This window comes from Gopherus evgoodei, chromosome 2 (assembly GCF_007399415.2).
Source record: "Gopherus evgoodei ecotype Sinaloan lineage chromosome 2, rGopEvg1_v1.p, whole genome shotgun sequence".
Taxonomy (NCBI): Eukaryota; Metazoa; Chordata; order Testudines; family Testudinidae; genus Gopherus; species Gopherus evgoodei.
In genome coordinates this window covers 228,037,665-228,055,557 of record NC_044323.1, presented here as the reverse complement: position 1 = coordinate 228,055,557, position 17,893 = coordinate 228,037,665, and the positions used below count along the sequence as shown (strand labels likewise).

General features: G+C 43.4%; 1 protein-coding gene across 2 annotated transcripts in view; it reads right to left on the bottom strand.

Annotated features, from left to right (window-relative positions):
• Positions 1-17,893, bottom strand: part of LYN (LYN proto-oncogene, Src family tyrosine kinase) — a 95,814-nt gene that overhangs the window by 35,114 nt on the left and 42,807 nt on the right. For both annotated transcript variants that reach the window (XM_030553121.1, XM_030553120.1), the window contains exons 7-8: positions 17,440-17,589; positions 13,268-13,420 (exon numbers count right to left, since the gene is read on the bottom strand). In XM_030553121.1, coding sequence (XP_030408981.1) covers positions 13,268-13,420; positions 17,440-17,589 — 303 coding nt within the window. The remainder of the gene's footprint in view (positions 1-13,267; positions 13,421-17,439; positions 17,590-17,893) is intronic.

Sequence of the window (17,893 nt, the reverse complement as noted above, 5' to 3'; positions counted from 1 at the left end):
ATCACCTACCAGCCCTGATAACTACAATCCTTACCCTGTGCACTCCACCCCCATTACTCTGCAGCATAGTAATCCTGAAGTGCAGCAGACATTGAACAGCAATCCAAACAGGACATATTCAAACCTCTGAATGTACAGTCCACCACCCTAACCCCCCTGGCCTTTTATGTACTGTACTTTGAATAAAGGATTTTATGGCTTTTACAATACTTTTTATTATTGCAGAAAGTGGTAAATACTGTACCCCAAGGTAGAAAGGAGCACAGCAAAGGCACCAAACATTACTGTTGGCTCTCAGCATCAAATTGCTCCCTTAAGGCATCCCTAATCCTTGAAGCCCTTTCCTGGGCCTCTCTAGAAGCCCTGCTCTCTGGCTGTGCAAATTCAGCCTCTAAGCGTCGAACCTCGGAGGTCCATTCCTCACTGAATCTTTCACCCTTCCCTTCACAAATATTATGGAGGGTACAGCATGCGGATATAACAGCAGAGATGCTGCTTTCCCCCAAATCTAGCTTCCCATAAAGACACCTCCAGCGGGCTTTCAAACGGCCAAAAGCATACTCCACAGTCATTCTGCACCAGCTCAGCCTGTAGTTGAACCGGTCCTTGCTCCTGTCAAGCTTCCCTGTATATGGTTTCATGAGCCAAGGCATTAAGGGGTAAGCGGGGTCTCCAAGGATCACAGTGGGCATTTTGACGTCCCCTACTGTGATCTTGCGGTCTGGGAAAAAAGTCCTGGCCCTCAGCTTCCTGAACACGGCACTGTTCCAAAAGATGCGTGCATCATGCACCTTTCCAGGCCATCCTGAGTAAATGTCAGTGAAACGCCCACGGTGATCCACAAGCGCTTGCAGAACCACGGAGAAATACCCCTTGCGATTAACGTACTCTGATGCCAGGTGGGGTGGTGACAGAATAGGAATATGCGTCCCATCTATTGCCCCTTCACAGTTAGGGAAACCCATTTGTGCAAAGCCATCCACAATGTCCTGCACATTCCCCAGAGTCACGGTTCTTCTTAGCATGGTGCGATTAATGGCTGTGCAAACTTGCATCAGCACCACTCCAACGGTGGACTTTCCCACTCCAAACTGGTTCGCCACCGATCGGTAGCTGTCTGGAGTTGCCAGCTTCCAGACTGCAATAGCCACCCGCTTCTCCACTGGCAGGGCAGCTCTCAATCTCGTGTCCCTGCGCCGCAGGGTAGGGGCGAGCTCAGCACAAAGTCCCATGAAAGTGGCTTTTCTCATCCGAAAGTTCTGCAGCCACTGCTCGTCATCCCAGACTTGCAGGACGATGTGATCCTACCACTCAGTGCTCGTTTCCCGAGCCCAAAGGCGCCGTTCCACGGTGCTGAGCACGTCTGTTACTGCCACAAGCAATTGAGTGTCTAGCGTGTCAGGCGTTTCAATATCATCGTCTGACTCCTCACTGTCACTTTGCAGCTGAAGGAATAGCTCCACTGCCATGCGTGATGTGCTGGCAACATTCATCAGCAAGGTCCTCAGCAGCTCAGGCTCGATTTGTAACAGAAATCTCAGAAATCGCGCTGCAGACTCACAATGCCGCCAAACTGCTTGGAATGTGTAGCAAAGCACCACGGGGCGTTGGAACAGGAAGCGGAAAGACCCGCACACTTCCTTCCCCTTCCCAGAAGCCGCAGCGCCAAAACGGGACGAGGTGTTCTGTGGGATAGCTGCCCACAATGCACCACTCCCAACAGCGCTGCAAGTGCTACAAATGTGGCCACACTGCAGTGCTGGTAGCTGTCAGTGTGGCCACACTGCAGCGCTGGCCCTACACAGCTGTACGAACACAGCTGTAACTACCAGCACTGCAGAACTGTAAGTGTAGCCATGGCCTAATTAGAAGGGTAGTTCAACACTGGAACAGGCTTCAAAAGGAGATTGAAGAATCCCCATCATTGGAGGATTTTAAGAACAGGTTAGAGAAGCACCTGGCAGGGATGGTTTAGATACATTTGGTCCTGCCTTGGTGCCTCTAGAGATCCCTTCTCGCCCTACATTTCTATGGTTCTTTGACTTGAGCACCTCCCTGAATAAATAAAGTCTGTTTTAGCATAATCCTATTGTGGTGACAGAATAAAATGAAAGCCTGACCAAGTCAATAAAGAGGCAACATCAGTTATTTGTCCAGTAGGTCCTCTATAGCCCTCTGTTAAATTTGGAGAGAAAAATCATTTGTTTCGTCAAACAGAGCTGAGAAAACCAGATGAAAGAGAAGTGTTGCAACAACCAGATTTCATTTTCCTAACTACTTCAGAATGTGCTTGGATCCAATCGTGTACCCCTTACTCAGGCAAAACTCCTTTCAAGTCCAAGGGGTGTACAACGCATGAACACCGCCCCCCTGCCCCCAACTTGAATCCTGAAGGGATTTTTCCCTAAGTGCAATGACCATCAGCTTGGTCATTGCTGAGGATTGAATCAGGTCCCTCCAAGTTAAGAGCATAAGTCTTTAGGATTTGAGCTAAAGGACTATGTCACCTAGCTGGCTGCTGCAGCAGGCCCATGCGAGGCTGGCAGACTAGGTGCCAGCTCATGCAAAGATCCCCATGTCTCAGCTGAACACTGACAGGTACACAGCTGCAATCAGTCTGGCTCACCTGTGTGTTAGTATTATTAAATAGGTATTAGAATTATCAGATTGTGTTTAGCCTATATTAAAAGCTGGTGAGTTGTTGCATGCATTAATCTCTCTTATAGCAGCTGTATCCCATATTGTAAGGTAATATTGACATTTATGCACTTGATAATTGGTTGGTGAAATCTAAGTATAGAACTCACAACCAATTTGGGGTTGTGCCCTGCTTCCTAAGAGTCTGCCCTGAGGCTGGTACTCAGGCTCTTGAATCACTGCAAGACAGCTTGACAGCCCCCTTTATCTATGTAGCTGACACATAATGAGACACATAATACACACTGAATGGTGGATTACACAGAGACTTCAGGTTTGGGTCTGTACAAGCCAGTGATATCAAGCTGAGCAGAGACTGTCTATTTCTTCTGTGTTTTCACAATGCCTAGCACAATGCCTGGTCCATGACTAGAGTTGCTAGGCACTACCGCAGTACAAAGAGTAAATAATAATAATTTCCTGGTTCTACCATTTACATAAAAGTTTTGGCTGCTCGGCAGCTGTGCTCTATCTGCACAAGCCATCTGAATTTGCATAAACCTTTATGTGTACACAGTGAGGGTGGGTAGGTGGCATTTCCATTTTTGCCTTTCCTTAGGGCCTGCCCCAGGTGACAGCAGATTTAAAGTTCAGCAGAGGCTGCAAAGGAATTCCTCTGGCAGAGGTTGTAATGGGAATTAGCTTAATGATGCCACTTCCTCCCCAGCCAGAAAAGCCTCCTCTCCTCCACCCCCAGCAGACTTTCTGCTACCCTGGGCCCTCCTCCACTGTCTTCACTGACTGAAGTTTACCTGGCTCAAGGTCTACCACACACCCCAGGGTGTCCTGCTATTGGAATCTATAGGATATGAGTGATCACCCACTCTTTTTAGCTACTTTCAGTAAATAGATATAAAGAAGACGGATAAATGAAGTTCCTGCTTTAACTCCAAACTTTCTTCCTTTTTAAAGTTTAAGTCAGATCCTGTGTGATAAATTTTCAGCATGTGTGTAAATTGTAAAAATGCACCTGTGATATTTGCAAACACGTCCATTGGTGCTTGCAAAATCCCAAATCTGTGCATGTAAAACTGGAAATTATATACTGCTTTGTCAGATGTGCCAACAAGGTTTGCTGATATTGTTGTGGCTCAGCTTATTTTCTGCATCCCAGTATTTCCCACAATTCTGAATGCCTTGGCTGCTCTCCTCTCAGCAGCACACAGAGCTGGAACACTGTTTTGATGTATAGCCATGCCCCCTCAGCTTCTGCTTGCGGCCAGATTCTTTGCCTCCACAGCAGCCGACAGCAGTGATTCCTTTTGCTCCTGCCCTTACTCCACCTGTTTTAAATTTTCTGCCCATTTTTTGGGCAGTGGGGAGCAGTGTTCTTCTTCTCAGCCTTCCTCCTCTTCCCAGGATTGGTTAACCCCTCAGGGATTTAAGCCTCTGCTGTAGCATTTCCCTGCTGGCTCTGCCCCTTACAGGCATGCCGGAGTGGCCAAGAAAGCATTGGGTCAAATGCAACCAGTTCTCTCTACATGGGAGGCAGCCTTCCCAGGCTCAGCAGAGGGTGAGTTGTGCCCAACCTGCACCCAGTTGTCAGTGCCTAACTGTGTTAGATCCTGGGGCTGCAAGTCGGACAGGCAGAGGTCTGCGACCCACCAATGTGGCAATTCCCACCGGGGAAAAAAGGACCAAAAACTCCAGTGTGAAGGAGGAAGAGGCTCCAAAAGCAAAGAGAACCCTGACCACTCAAGTCAGGTAAGTCCCAGGGAATCCCTGCAGAACAAAGAGGAGAGACTTGTGCAACCACCTGTCTCCCCCACCCTGCCACATCTTAAAGTGGGTTCTGTGCACCCTGAGAGAAAAAATAGGGCTTCTAATCAGCCTCCCTCCTGCCCAAGAACATGTTTGTCCTCTCCCCTGCAATCCAGCTCCACCTTAAAAAAAAAGTCTCCCTAGCAATTGCATTTGTAGCTGATGCCTCAATGGATGCAATGAGATTCTCAACCTGAGTCATAGCTTCCGGCTCAGTAGCCAGGCACCACCTATGGCTCTGACCCTGGAAGGTGAATACTCGCTCTAAACACGTCCTGTTCTCAGCCAAATTCACAGGCTCTGTCCTTTTCTGGAGAAAAGATGGAGGCTGGCAGTGTAGCAGGGCCACCCAGGGAGGGGCAAGTGGGGCAATTTGCCCCAGGCCCCGCCTCCACGAGAGTTTTTCGGGACCCTGGAGCGGGGTCCTTCACTTGCTCTGGGAGTCCCAGAAAACTCTCACAGGGCCTGGACTCTCAGAGCTTCTTCTGCTCCGGGTCTTCGGTGGCAATTCAGCAGCGGGGCCCCCCGCCATCGAAGACCCCAGGCCCCTTGAATTCTCTGGGCAGCCCTGCAGTGTGGCAAAACAGTCTCTCTCTTCTTCACTAAAGGCCCTCAGGAGAGAATACAGATCGGCCTTCACAGACAGGTGCTGCTTTCTCTCCTCATATTTACAGAAGTACCCACACTGAGGCAACAGATTCTCTGAGGAAAAACAGTAGAGCTGAGGTCTGGGGGAAGTCCAGAGGGACCACAGCCCCACCCCCCAAAATCCACTTAATGATAAAGATCGCATAGGCGTCTACCCTGAGTTGGAGCTAGCGAGCAGGATTTCCCATTTCCTCATGAAAGGGTTTCCACTGATCACAGACAAGTGGGTCAGGAAAACAATGAGCCAGGGGATACTTCCTTGAGCTGTGGACTTCATCCCATCTGATCTTCTTCCAGTCACCCAGCTCCTACAATGCCAAAAATCACACAGACTGATACAGAACAAAATATCTTCTGGATGTGGGAGTGATAGAGAGTGTTCTCTCAGAATAAAGATTCCCTGGGCTCTACTCCATTGTCTTCTTTGTACAGAAGCACACAGTGAGTATGAGAGCCATTCCCAACCTCAAAAGACTCCACAAGTGGATGAAGACAATAAAGTTTTGGTTGGAGATCCTGGCATCTGTGGTGTCATCCATGCTCCAGGGCGACTTCTTGACTTCAGTAGATACAGCAGGTGCAATCTCTACATCCCCATCAGACCATGCCACTGCAGACTTTTGAGGTTCATCTATGGCAGGAAACATCGATTCCCAGCACTCCCATTCAGCCTTCCCTTGTCCTCCCACTCAGGTTTACACAAAGAGGTTGCAGGTGGTAATAACCAAATTCAGACTGCTGGGGATTCATCTGCACCCTTTCCTGGGCAACATCCTGATCAGAGCCCCATCACAGTCAGCAGTGCACAGGGCCACTGATTCAGGTCAGGGTCAACAACTCTGAGTGGTACCTGAATCAGGAGGTTTTTTATTTCATCCTTCAGACATTTGGCCCCCCTTCAATCAACCTGTTTCCAAATTGTACGAATACAAAATGGCCAACATACTTCACAATGAAGGCAGACCCCCAGATCCATGGAAACAGATATCTTATTGCATAGTTGGCCACAGAGCCTACCTTACATGTTTTCATCTTTTCTACTACTGATAACGCCTCATTGGCCAAGGAGTCCTTGGTTCTCAGATCTGACAGAGATGACCCTGGAGCCCCCAATCCAGTGTCCATGGAGACTGGACATCCTCTCACAAAGATCATCAACCAAAATGGCATCAACTAACAGTCTGGCTGCCCAGAGGGAAGCACTAGAAGGATTCAGTCTGTCCTCCATAGTTATTAAGATATTGCTTTTGTATAGAAGAGTACTGACGTTAAGAGCATACTCTTATTTCTGGTCCAGATTCAACTACTGGTGCCAAAGAGCACAATGCAAATCCCAGAAATCCAGGATTTCAACCATTCTGGACTTTCTTCAAGAAGGCATAGACAGAGAGGCCTTCAGCCCAGCACTAAATGTATGTCAGGTATCTGCCCTTAGTAGCATGCTATCTGCAGAATCCTTGGGCTCCCAGGCAGACAATCCACAGATAATTCCATTCCTTTGAGCAGTATAATTAATCAGACAAGTGGTCAGGCCTCTCTTTCTGAAATGGGACCTTCCTCCAGCTTGGAGGACCCTGACTAGTCATCCCTTTGAGCCTCTGAGTCAGCCTTTTATTTAACCATTAAGATTAGTTTCTTAGTAGCTGGCATGTCCCCCAGGTGAGTGTTGGAGCTGGCAGCCTTATCTGTACAGGAGCCTTACCTCATGCTCCAAGAGGAGAAGGTGGCGTTCAGCACACCAGAATTTTTTCTTCCTACGGTAAGTTCCTCCTCCCACACTTCCTAAGAGGTTGTGCATTCTTCATTCTGTCCAAAACCACAACATCCAACTGAAAAGATGTGGGACACCTTAGATATCAAAAGAGTGTTGAAAATCTCTCAAGCATACAGAATCCATGAGAAGATCGGCTCCCTATTTATGTCCTTCTACCCAAAATGCCAGGGACTCCGAGAAAGTCTTCCATTTCTAGGTGGATTAGACTATGTATTGTGGAAGCCTAAAATCAGAGGTTCCTGTGCCATAAGAAATCAAGGTGCACCTGATGAAATACTTAATCACCAGAGCGGAACGAGCAACTGCGTCCACTTTGGAAAGCTGCAAAGCAACCACTTGGTCTATAGCTAGCACCTTCATTAGGCAAGCTTTACAAGGTGGATCTTCTAACTTCTGCAGAAATCTTTTTTGGTGGAAACATGCTGCAGGTGATGGCCCAGAAACATTAGACACTCTTGAGCAAGCACAGAAAAAGGTGGGTACTGCTTTCCTACGAGATTTTTGGTTCATAACCCTTTCTACATCTGTTCACTGCTTGCTATTTCCCAGATGTCCAGAAACAGTGGAGACACTGGATTACAGAATGGTAACTTGCTTACTGATCCTTTCCTTTCTGCTAGCAGCATCTTTCACTCACTCTGGATGGCTTATACAGGCAAGGGTCAGATGTAAGTGGACTCATTACCATATGACCATCTTCCTTGGTCTAATATACATAGTTATTTCATTATCTCTGGAAATTAATTAATAATGATATACATATTTTACAATTTGAGAATAACTCATACAATAGCAAGCAGGAACAAATGAGCATAGCCAGAGTGTGTGGTGTCAAAACACTGATCTGCCTCCACGAGCTTCAGAGAGAGGAGAGCAACCCAGATGTCCAGGATTGCGGGAAATACTACTAGTAGAAAGGAAATTACCAGTAATAAATTTTCCATTCCCTTCTTTAATAGTTGTATAAAAAATACTAAAAAGAGTGCAATATTACAGACAGACATTCTCATCCAGACTACCTCAAACCCAAGAATCCTTTACACCAGAGATGTAAGAACAATGTGTCTCATTAATAAAGTAAACTATTAGGACTCTTTTTATGTTATCTTTTCTCTTGGCCTGGCTGAGAACTCTTTCATTCAATTATTAATGCCAGAGTATATTATGATTCATGTCGGTAAATACCTGGGGACAATAATGCATAAAACAAGGACACACTGTTCTATAGTGCTGTTTAAATCTATCCTGTCAATGCAACTGCTGCACAAATGCACTAACGCAACACTCTAAAAATCTTGGTCAATTGTATGGTGGAAAGTAGTAACTCAGCATACAGTTAATGCTTTTTAAAATGAAATGTGGAGCTCAAAATGACAGGTAGGCATGGGGAATTTACCAATCCAGTTACATAAGAGGGCCACAGACATCTCTACATGCGAAAATGCAATCGCGCTGAAGTTAGTGGAGCAGTACACGTTTACTTCAGGACTAAATATGGCCCAGAGAATGATCATTTTGGCTGGAGCAAGGGCTTGGTTGCCCAAACTTCCATTAGACTTTTGCACACATTCAGTTATAGCAAACTGTGATATGGATTTGTGATATCCATTATAAGCCAAAGGGATTTTCATTACAGAGCTTGAAAACCAGAGATGAAAGACTAGTAAACTAACCTGTACAAGAATTCAGAGTGTTAGCTATGTTAGTCTGTATCAGTAAAAACAACGAGGAGTCCTTGTGGCACCTTAGAGACTAACAAATTTATTTGGGCAAAGCTTTCGTGGGCTATAACCCATTCCATCAGAGGCATGGAGTGGAAAATACAGTAAAAAAGTATACATTCACAGCACATGAAAAGATGGGAGTTGCCTTACCAAGTTAGGGTCAGTGCTAATGCGGCTTAAGCCTAGAAGTGGTCATTCTTCAACAAAAAAACTTCAAAAACAGATTTCAAGCAGAAACTGCAGAACTGGAATTAATTTGCAAACTCGACACCATCAAATTAGGCCTGAATAAATACTGGGAGTGGCTGGGTCACTACAAAAAATAATTTTTCCTCTGTTGATACTCACACCTTCTTCTCAATGTTGGAATGGGCCACATCCACCCTAACTGAATTGGCCTGCTTAGCACTGACCCCCAACTTGGTAAGGCAACTCCCATCTTTTCATGTGCTGTGTGTTTATACCTGCTACTGTATTTTTCACTCCATGCATCTGATGAAGTGGGTTATAGCCACGAAAGTTTATGCCCAAATAAATGTGTTAGTCTCTAAGGTGCCACAAGGACTCCTTGTTGTTTTAACCTGTAAAATATACCCTTTCATTCCCTGCTCAAAAACAATAATCGCCTGCAAAATTATATCTTAAGAGCCTAGTCTGAGTTATAGAAGTAAAAATTGTCTTGAAACCACAGAACATCTCAGGCTATATAGTGGCCGAAACAGGCAGAATACTTCTTGGGCACTGGCCGGGAGCACAGTGAGCAATGACTCCTCTACTTCCTTTCAATGCCTAGAGCGTATGCTTCTCTCAACATCAGTCGTCATCGCCTAACCATTGTGGTGGGGAAGGGGAATGGCACCTCCCGCTCAGCCATGTGAACGTTGGCGCGGTTAGCACCAATGGCACACAAGCAACAGAGTTCTACCTATTCCCCACACAGGCATATAAAAAGAGCAAAGGGCACTGCTCCAGGTACATATTTAAAAGGAGATACAGGCAGATCCCTGAGCGTTTTGACTAGTCCTATGAGTCAAGCCAACTTCTTTCAAACCCAAAAGAAATCATAGATGAAGCACTTTACTCCAAGCTTCAATCCCTCCAGGAATGTTTACGACTGAACTATAAACTCTTGAAAAAAAATGAAGAGGTGCTAACAGACCCATAACAATACTGCTGCTAGCAGATGTGATCTCCCTCTCCCTCTCTCGCACACTCCTCTTCCCTCCCACCCTTTTGTAACTATAAAACTAGTTACATTCCTTCTACTAACAGAAAGTTCTTCAGAAATCAAGCCATCAATAGTGGTTTATACTTGGTACATAGTATTGCTTAAAAGAATCATCTTTGTTCCATAAAAGCAGACGTAATTTATCATTGAAGTAATATAACCATCTTATTTCCAAACTAAGGGAAGTGTTAAGGAGTTGACTATTAATAAATGAGGCTGTGGTGCTTACTACAATCCTGTCCTGGCATGGGCTAGATGACCTAATAGGTCTTTTCCAGCTATATCGTCTTCAGTTCTATGATTAAAACGCTTGTTCAGAAAGGATCCTCACCATGCAAATCAGCTTCTCTTGCTTCAGAAAAGATGCAGAGAGTGAGAGGAAACACGCTACTCGACTTCACAGTACAGTAATTTCCCACATAATGTAACAACAATCCACAGAGGAAAATGTTCAGCCCATGTCGAGATCATCACATAAACAAGAGGAAACATCTTGAACCAGAAACACCCCCTTTTAATTTTTTTGCATGTGTATGCAGAACTAGTAGCTTCCTGAAATTAGCTGCAATTTCTACAGATGACAACATACCACACTGACTTTTCTATAGCAGTTCAGTGTCAGTCACAATATTTATTGACCTGGTGTATTACACAAGGAAAAACTGCACAATGGCTGACCCTTGTCTTAACCAGTGAGTAAGCATCACTCATGAGCCTCATAGCTAGAGGCTTTCTCAAGCTTCTTCTCATGAAAGAACATAGAAGCTGCATTCAGTCATAACATATAATACAGTTATATAAGCAGAGCGCAACTAGTATGTTTTATAGTCAAAGTTTACATGTATCACTGAATTAGACCTTTCTGTTTGACTATCAAGGATGCCACACCCATGGCAATATACAGATCTAAATCTTTACTTTTATATATATATACACACATACCATTTCAAAACAACAATATTCCAAATAGTGTGTTCCTATGAGACTGTTATGCTATTTTGGGTGGCTAAAATCACTCAAGCCTATCTTTGTACCTCCTGACTAGCTTTCAGGCATACTTTCATTGCTTAGAAATGCATTGCCTACTGTATCTTATTATTTAAAAACACGTTAAAATATTTATTCTTTAAAGATGACCTATGAAAGTGAAGGAAGATTCAGAGAAGGGTGAGTAGCAGCATTAGGGACATCGAGACTGAAAGACTGGACTGGTTTTCCTCCGAAGGGAAATAAATAAGAAGGGACATAAGTATATAAAATAATGAACAGCATAGAGAAGGTAGATCAGGAACTTCAGTTCTCATAACACAAAAGCAAGGGAATATACTTTAACGTGAAATTTAAAAGGTGGAAAATTCAGAATTGACAAAAGTAAACACTCTTCACATACATGTAATAAGACGGTGGAACTCATTGCCACAGGAAGTCATTGAAGCCAAGAACAAAAAAGAACTGTATATTTAGATGGATAACAGGAATAAGCAGGATTATCATAATTAATGCTAAACATTTTTTGGAAGGAATAGTATAGTAAACTTCATACTTTTGGGTCTTCAGGACATTCTATCTTTTGGAGACCAAAGATGAAACAATACTGGAGCTGATTACTCTCAAATCTGCCTACTGAAGAGTTTCTACACCTTCCTGGACAGCAGATGATACTTGCCAAAATCAGAGACAGGATACTGGACTAAACAGACCACTGGTTCTGATCCAATATGACAATTGCTATGTGCTACTTTCCAGTCTTCTCTTTATCAAGAGATGCTGAAGCTCTGCACATTATTCACTAAAACACACATTTTATTTTGTATTTCAAGTGTTCAAATAAACATCTTTACCTTGATTTTAAGAGAGTATTTTGTAAAGGTAGAGACATCCAGCAAAACGTGTTGGACCAAATCCTGAGGTATCATGCAGTTTGTAAAGCTAAGAGAGTCCTATTGGAGTCAGTGGGAGGTGCTTATGAATATAGCCCTGTTGAAATAATTATTTCACAGAGGGTGCAGAAATCATGAAAATGCTCCCCAACAGAGATTATATTAATTATATTATATAAATAAAAGGCAAATGTCTACAACAAAGTCTAAAAAAAAAAAAAAAGCTACTTTAGCTTACAGTGCTGCGTCCATGTGTGGAAGAATGGAGTGCTGTGTGCGCTGCCTTGAAATTGACTAATGTTACTTGTGGCAAGGTGGGTGAGTTATCTTTTTATGGGACCAACTTCTACTGGTCAGAGAGACAAGCGCCATTGGCTCAATAAAAAGCTATTACCTCACCCACCTTGTCTTTCTAATATCCTGGGACCAACACAGCTACACCACCGCTGCATAGAATCATACTTGTAAAATCCACTCCCTCCTTGAAATTGACAAAGCGCAAACTCTGTGAAATTCTATACTTTCCTATTTACATTGTAGTCAATTTTCTAAAATATATAAACAACAGTGATTTATGCAGGGCCCTACTTATGAATAACACTAGAATTTAGAGGAAGAAGAAAGAAGAACAAAGGCATAACACACATGCGGAACCTGAGGCTCAGAACAGGTCTACACTAGAAACTTTTGCCAGGAATGTTGATTAGGAGAGAGAGAGAGAGAGAGATTAGGAGAGAGAGAGTGTGTGTGAGTGAGAGAGGGAGGGAGGGAGGGAGAGAGAGAGAGAGAGAGACATTTCTATACTGGCAGACATTTCTATACAGCCACAGTGTAGATGCAATTATATGAACATAAAAAAGTTATTCTGATGGTATAGCTTATAGCTTGGTAGAAGCTATATGAGCAAAGTCACTCTTTTTTTCTGGGGGGTGGGGAGGGGGAAGCAGTTTCTTTAATAGGTGGGATTGCTGTTAGAGCTGTACTGGCAAACCTTTTCTCCTGTAGAACTGCCCTTATAGTGGAAAACTATTGCACCATGGCTTTTAAAAAAAATGCCTGACAGTGGGTGCTACATATAATCTGCATAGCCCTACAGTGTAAGGCTTTAGGGCAGAGTTCCAGGGATCTCTATGTGCAAGGAAAGCAGTCAGCACAATTCCTACAGTTGCACTGACAGGGAACCAGGAGGACTCATTGGGGATCAAGAGGCAGTACAGAAGGCTCTGGCAGATCCTGTGAAACCCATAAATTCTGAGAGTCAAAGCATAGTTTCTTCCATAGGGGAACTCACTCCCCACAACAGCTATCAGAGGAAATTCTACAAGGAGTTTGACTGCCCATGAGAGGTATTTTCTGGGACTTAATATGTTGATCGCAAATATATATATTGAGCCAAATTCATGTCTGATATTACTCCAATGAAATCTAAGTAACACCACCAGGGATGAATCTAGATCCTTGAAACTTCACTGTATATATTTATATTTCAGTGACATTCTGAATATTTAAAGATCCTTTTCAAAGCACTAAGCAAACCAAAGGCTTCTAAACTTACCCATCCAAACTTCTCCAAACTGACCAGCTCCAAGTTTCTTCACTAATTTAATTGATTCCCGTGCAATCTCCCAGGCATCTTTATCCCAAGGTTTTTGGGGTTTTGGACTAACACATGCTTTTTCCAGCTTTCTGCATAAACCATCTGAGTTCTCTATTTTTCAAAGAAAAAACAAGTAGAAAATCCATTACATTTTGTAATTACACTACATTTATGTGCCTACAGTAAAACATGTGCAACTGCAGCCCTGAACCAACTTCACTACAACCTTCATACAATTTTAACCTTCCATGCTGGGATTTGGGAGTTCTTGCATTCTAGAGCCAATTTATAACAGGCGTGATCTGCATTAGATGCCATAGATCTGCAGATGCAAAGAGACTGTTGTTGCTCATATTGTCATTTGATTTGCTTTTTTTACTTCAACAGTGCACTAAGATAAATAGTGCCACGGTAAATAAAATGTATGTTCGAACTGCTGAAAGTATGTTAATGAAGACAGAATAGGAAATACTGTTTAAGAAAAAAAAATATCTTGTTGCTTAGTAAAGTATGTGATCCAAATCAGGAGAAGTTCTGAGTACATACCACTTCCATTGACTTCAATCAGCATTTCTAAAGCACAGACTCACTTATTAGGGTGCCTAATTTTAGGCATCTGAGTTTGAAACTATGTAACTTGCACAAGTTCGCAAAGGACGGTCTATAGCAGAGCTGTGGATAGAACTCAGGAATTTCTTGATTTGAGTCCTATGTTCAGGCCACTAGACATGCTGCCTTTTAAGATGGGAAAGGTTTTGATACAGTAGCATATGTCTGATGACATTAAGGAACACAGCATTTTGGCTCGGTCAGTTAAGAAAGAGTGATTTAGTTAGCTTGTGAGGTGTTTCATACCAAAAGGCATCGTGCCAAACTGTAGACAAGTAATCTACACCCGTGGTATTTTCTAGGCTAAGTGCTATTTCGTGAAGGATACTGATGTGTTTTCTCTTTTCCCTTTAGAGGATATATTGGCTACAATCCTGTGAAATCTAGATAATGAAAGAGCTGCCACTGGACTTCAATAAAAATCAGGATTGAGCCCAGTATTTTGTTACATTTCTGTGCAGCTCTTAAATTATACAGTAGCCACCCACCCACTAAATAGATAATAATTACTTCCCTAGTCACTGCATGCTTACAAGGAAAAAATAAATGTAATAAAGTAAGTTTGAGATTTTCCAGTCAGTGCAGGGGATTTACCACACATCATAAATTAAAATTAATCAAAATTGTGTGGCTAAACCTTCAGTGTGGCTTTGAAAACCTCAATCTTGTATATTTTTCAGCTACAGAATGGGCCCCAAATCTCCTTTTCCTGACCTGAAGACAACAAAGGCAATGAAAAGTCACTTTTGTACTCAATGAGCAGCTGTAAACATTTTTATAAGAGATTACTTGTTATGGACCCAATCCCTTCTCCCTTTGAAGTCAATGAGAATTTTGCATTCCCATCACAAAGTCACTCACAAAAAATGTCATTGTTGGCACAAGAAAATTACAGCGTTGATTTTGTTTCATATGAATCACCAGATACGATACTGGAAGACATTTATGTATAACAAATATTGAGAATTCCAGCATATCATAATGTCCACATATAGCTGCTTACACTTATGAAAACAGCACTTATTCACACTGAGCCTGATTATTCTCTAGTGTAACATTGACATTGATGTGTATGGAGTTACTCTTCATTTACACACGCATATGAGAGGTCAGAATCAAGGCTAATATTCATCTTGCTACAATTCTCAGTACTTGGATTTTTTACAAAAAATGTGGAAAGACTTGAAATAGAACAAGGAAAGCATTCTGATCACAGTAACTCCTCATTTCACATTGCAGTTATGTTCCTGAAAAATGCGACTTTAAGCTAAACGATGTTAAGCGAATCCAATTTCCCCATGTCATAAACAGATAGCTAAGGGTTAATGTCTCTTTCACCTGAAGCACCTGACCAGAGGACCAATCAGGAAACCAGATTTTTTCAACTTTGGGTGGAGGGAAGTTTGTGTCTGAGTCTTTGTTTTCTGTCTGCCTGCTTTCTCTGAGCTTTGGAGAAGTAGTTTCTACTTTTTAATCTTCTGTTTCTAAGTGTAAGGACAAAGAGATCAGATAGTAAGTTATATGGTTTCTTTTCTTTGGTATTTGCATGAATATAAGTGCTGGAGTGCTTTGATTTGTATTCTTTTTGAATAAGGCTGTTTATTCAATATTCTTTTAAGCAATTGACCCTGTATTTCGTCACCTTAATACAGAGAGACCATTTGTATGTATTTTTTCTTTCTTTTTTATATAAAGCTTTCTTTTAAGACCTGTTGGAGTTTTTCTTTACTTCAGGGAAATTGAGTCTATACTCACCAGGGAATTGGTGGGAGGAAGAAATCAGGGGGAGATCTATGTGTGTGTTGAATTTGCTAGCCTGATTTTGCATTTCCTCTGGGTGAAGAGGAAAGTGCTTTTTGTTTCCAGGACTGGGAACGGAGAGGGGGAGTCACTCTGTTTGGATTCACAGAGCTTGTGTCTGTGTATCTCTCCAGGAGCACCTGGAGGGGGGAAGGGAAAAAGGATTATTTCCCTTTGTTGTGAGACTCAAGGGATTTGGGTCTTGGGGTCCCCAGGGAAGGCTTTTCAGGGGGACCAGAGTGCCCCAAAACACTCTAATTTTTTGGGTGGTGGCAGCAAGTACCAGGTCCAAGCTGGTAGCTAAGCTTGGAGGTTTTCATGCTAACCCCCATATTTTGGACGCTAAGGTCCAAATCTGGGACTAAGGTTATGATACCCCATAAGAATTAATGTAAATGAGGGGGTTAGGTTCCAGGGAAATGTTTTTCACCAGACCAAAAAACTATATTATACACACACACACACACACACACACACACACACACACACACACACACACACACACACACACACACACAATATGTTTTAAACAAACAATGTAATACTGATACACAGTGATAATTGTGAAGCTTGGTTGAGGCAGAGGAGTCAGGGGGTGGGATATTTCCCAGGGAATGCCTTACTGGTAAATGAACTAGCAATTGACTGAGCCCTCAAGGGTTAACTCTCATAATGCTCTACAAGGCAGCAGGAAAGGAGAGAGGGCAGACAGACACCCCACCCCTGTGTATGAGAGAAAAAACATGCATTTCGCCTTTAACTAGCTGACCCCAGGCTTAAGTACACTGCCCTGTTAATTAAATCAGCTTGCTGAGACCCGCAGCTACTGCCTAGAAGCTTCCTCTGTCTGTCATGTGTCCCCCCTGCTCTATGGAAGATGGGGTAAGCGCGGTGCAGGAGATCGGGGGAGGGGGAAACACCCTGACACTAGCCCCCCTCTTCCCTCCTTCCGCCGTACAGCAAGCAGGAGTTTATGGGAGCAGCTCCAAGGCAGAGGGAAGGAGCAGCACATGGCAGCGGGAGGAGGGGTATAACGCGACCCGATATAACATGGGTTCTTCATTTAGCAGTAAGGCATTCCCTGGGAAATATCCCACCCCCTGACTCCTCCACCTCAACCAAGCTTCACAATTATCACTGTGTACCAGTATTAAATTGTTTGTTTAAAACTAATTGTGTGTGTGTGTGTGTGTGTGTGTGTGTGTGTGTGTGTGTGTGTGTGTGTGTGTGTGTGTGTGTGTGTGTGTGTGTGTGTGTGTGTGTGTGTGTAAGTAATATAGTTTTTTGTCTGGTGAAAAACATTTCCCTGGAACCTAACCCCCTCATTTACATTAATTCTTATGGGGAAATTGGATTCGCTTAACATCGTTTAGCTTAAAGTCGCATTTTTCAGGAACATAACTACAATGTGAAATGAGGAGTTACAGCTGCTGCACAGGGAACTTAAGGGAATGGGGAGCTGACGGAGACTGCTGGTCCAACCTGGTTCCAAGCCCCCACCAGCTAGCTGCAACAGGCTGCTCTTCCTACAAGCAGTGGACAAAACAGGTAGCTGCCAAAGACGTTAGAAGGGAGTATTTCACAACTTTAAATGAGCATGTTCCCTAATTGATCAGCAACTTAACGTTGTTTGACGACTTTAAGTGAGGAGCTCCTGTATTTGCTTTAATGAAAACAATGCCTAATGTCTGATAAACAAGCCACTGACTGAGTTAACTTACTTTGGTAATGTTTGATCATGTCGTTGATAGTGGAAAATGTAATCCTTGGAGAAATGTAATATCCTCCATTGTCTAGACTCCTTATTTTATAGTGCTTAATAACATCACCATGCTGTGGATCATAGTCCCTGATGGACAGAGAATAACTGCCTGTGGACAAACAGAGCAAAGATGTTGTTTAGTAGATAGGACACCTATATTGCACACATTGCTGTAGTTCAAGATTAACACACCTCTACCCCACTATAACACGACCCGATATAACATGGGTTCGCATATAGCACGGTAGCAGCAGGGCTCTGGTGGCGCTTTAAAGGGTCTGGGGCTCTGGCTGCTGCGGAGCCCTGGGCCCTTTAAATCACCGCTGGAGCCCTGCTGCCACTACCCAAGGGCTGCAGCAGCGGAGCTTGGGCTGTGCTTTAAAGAGTCCAGGGCTCCGGCTGCTGCAGGGAGC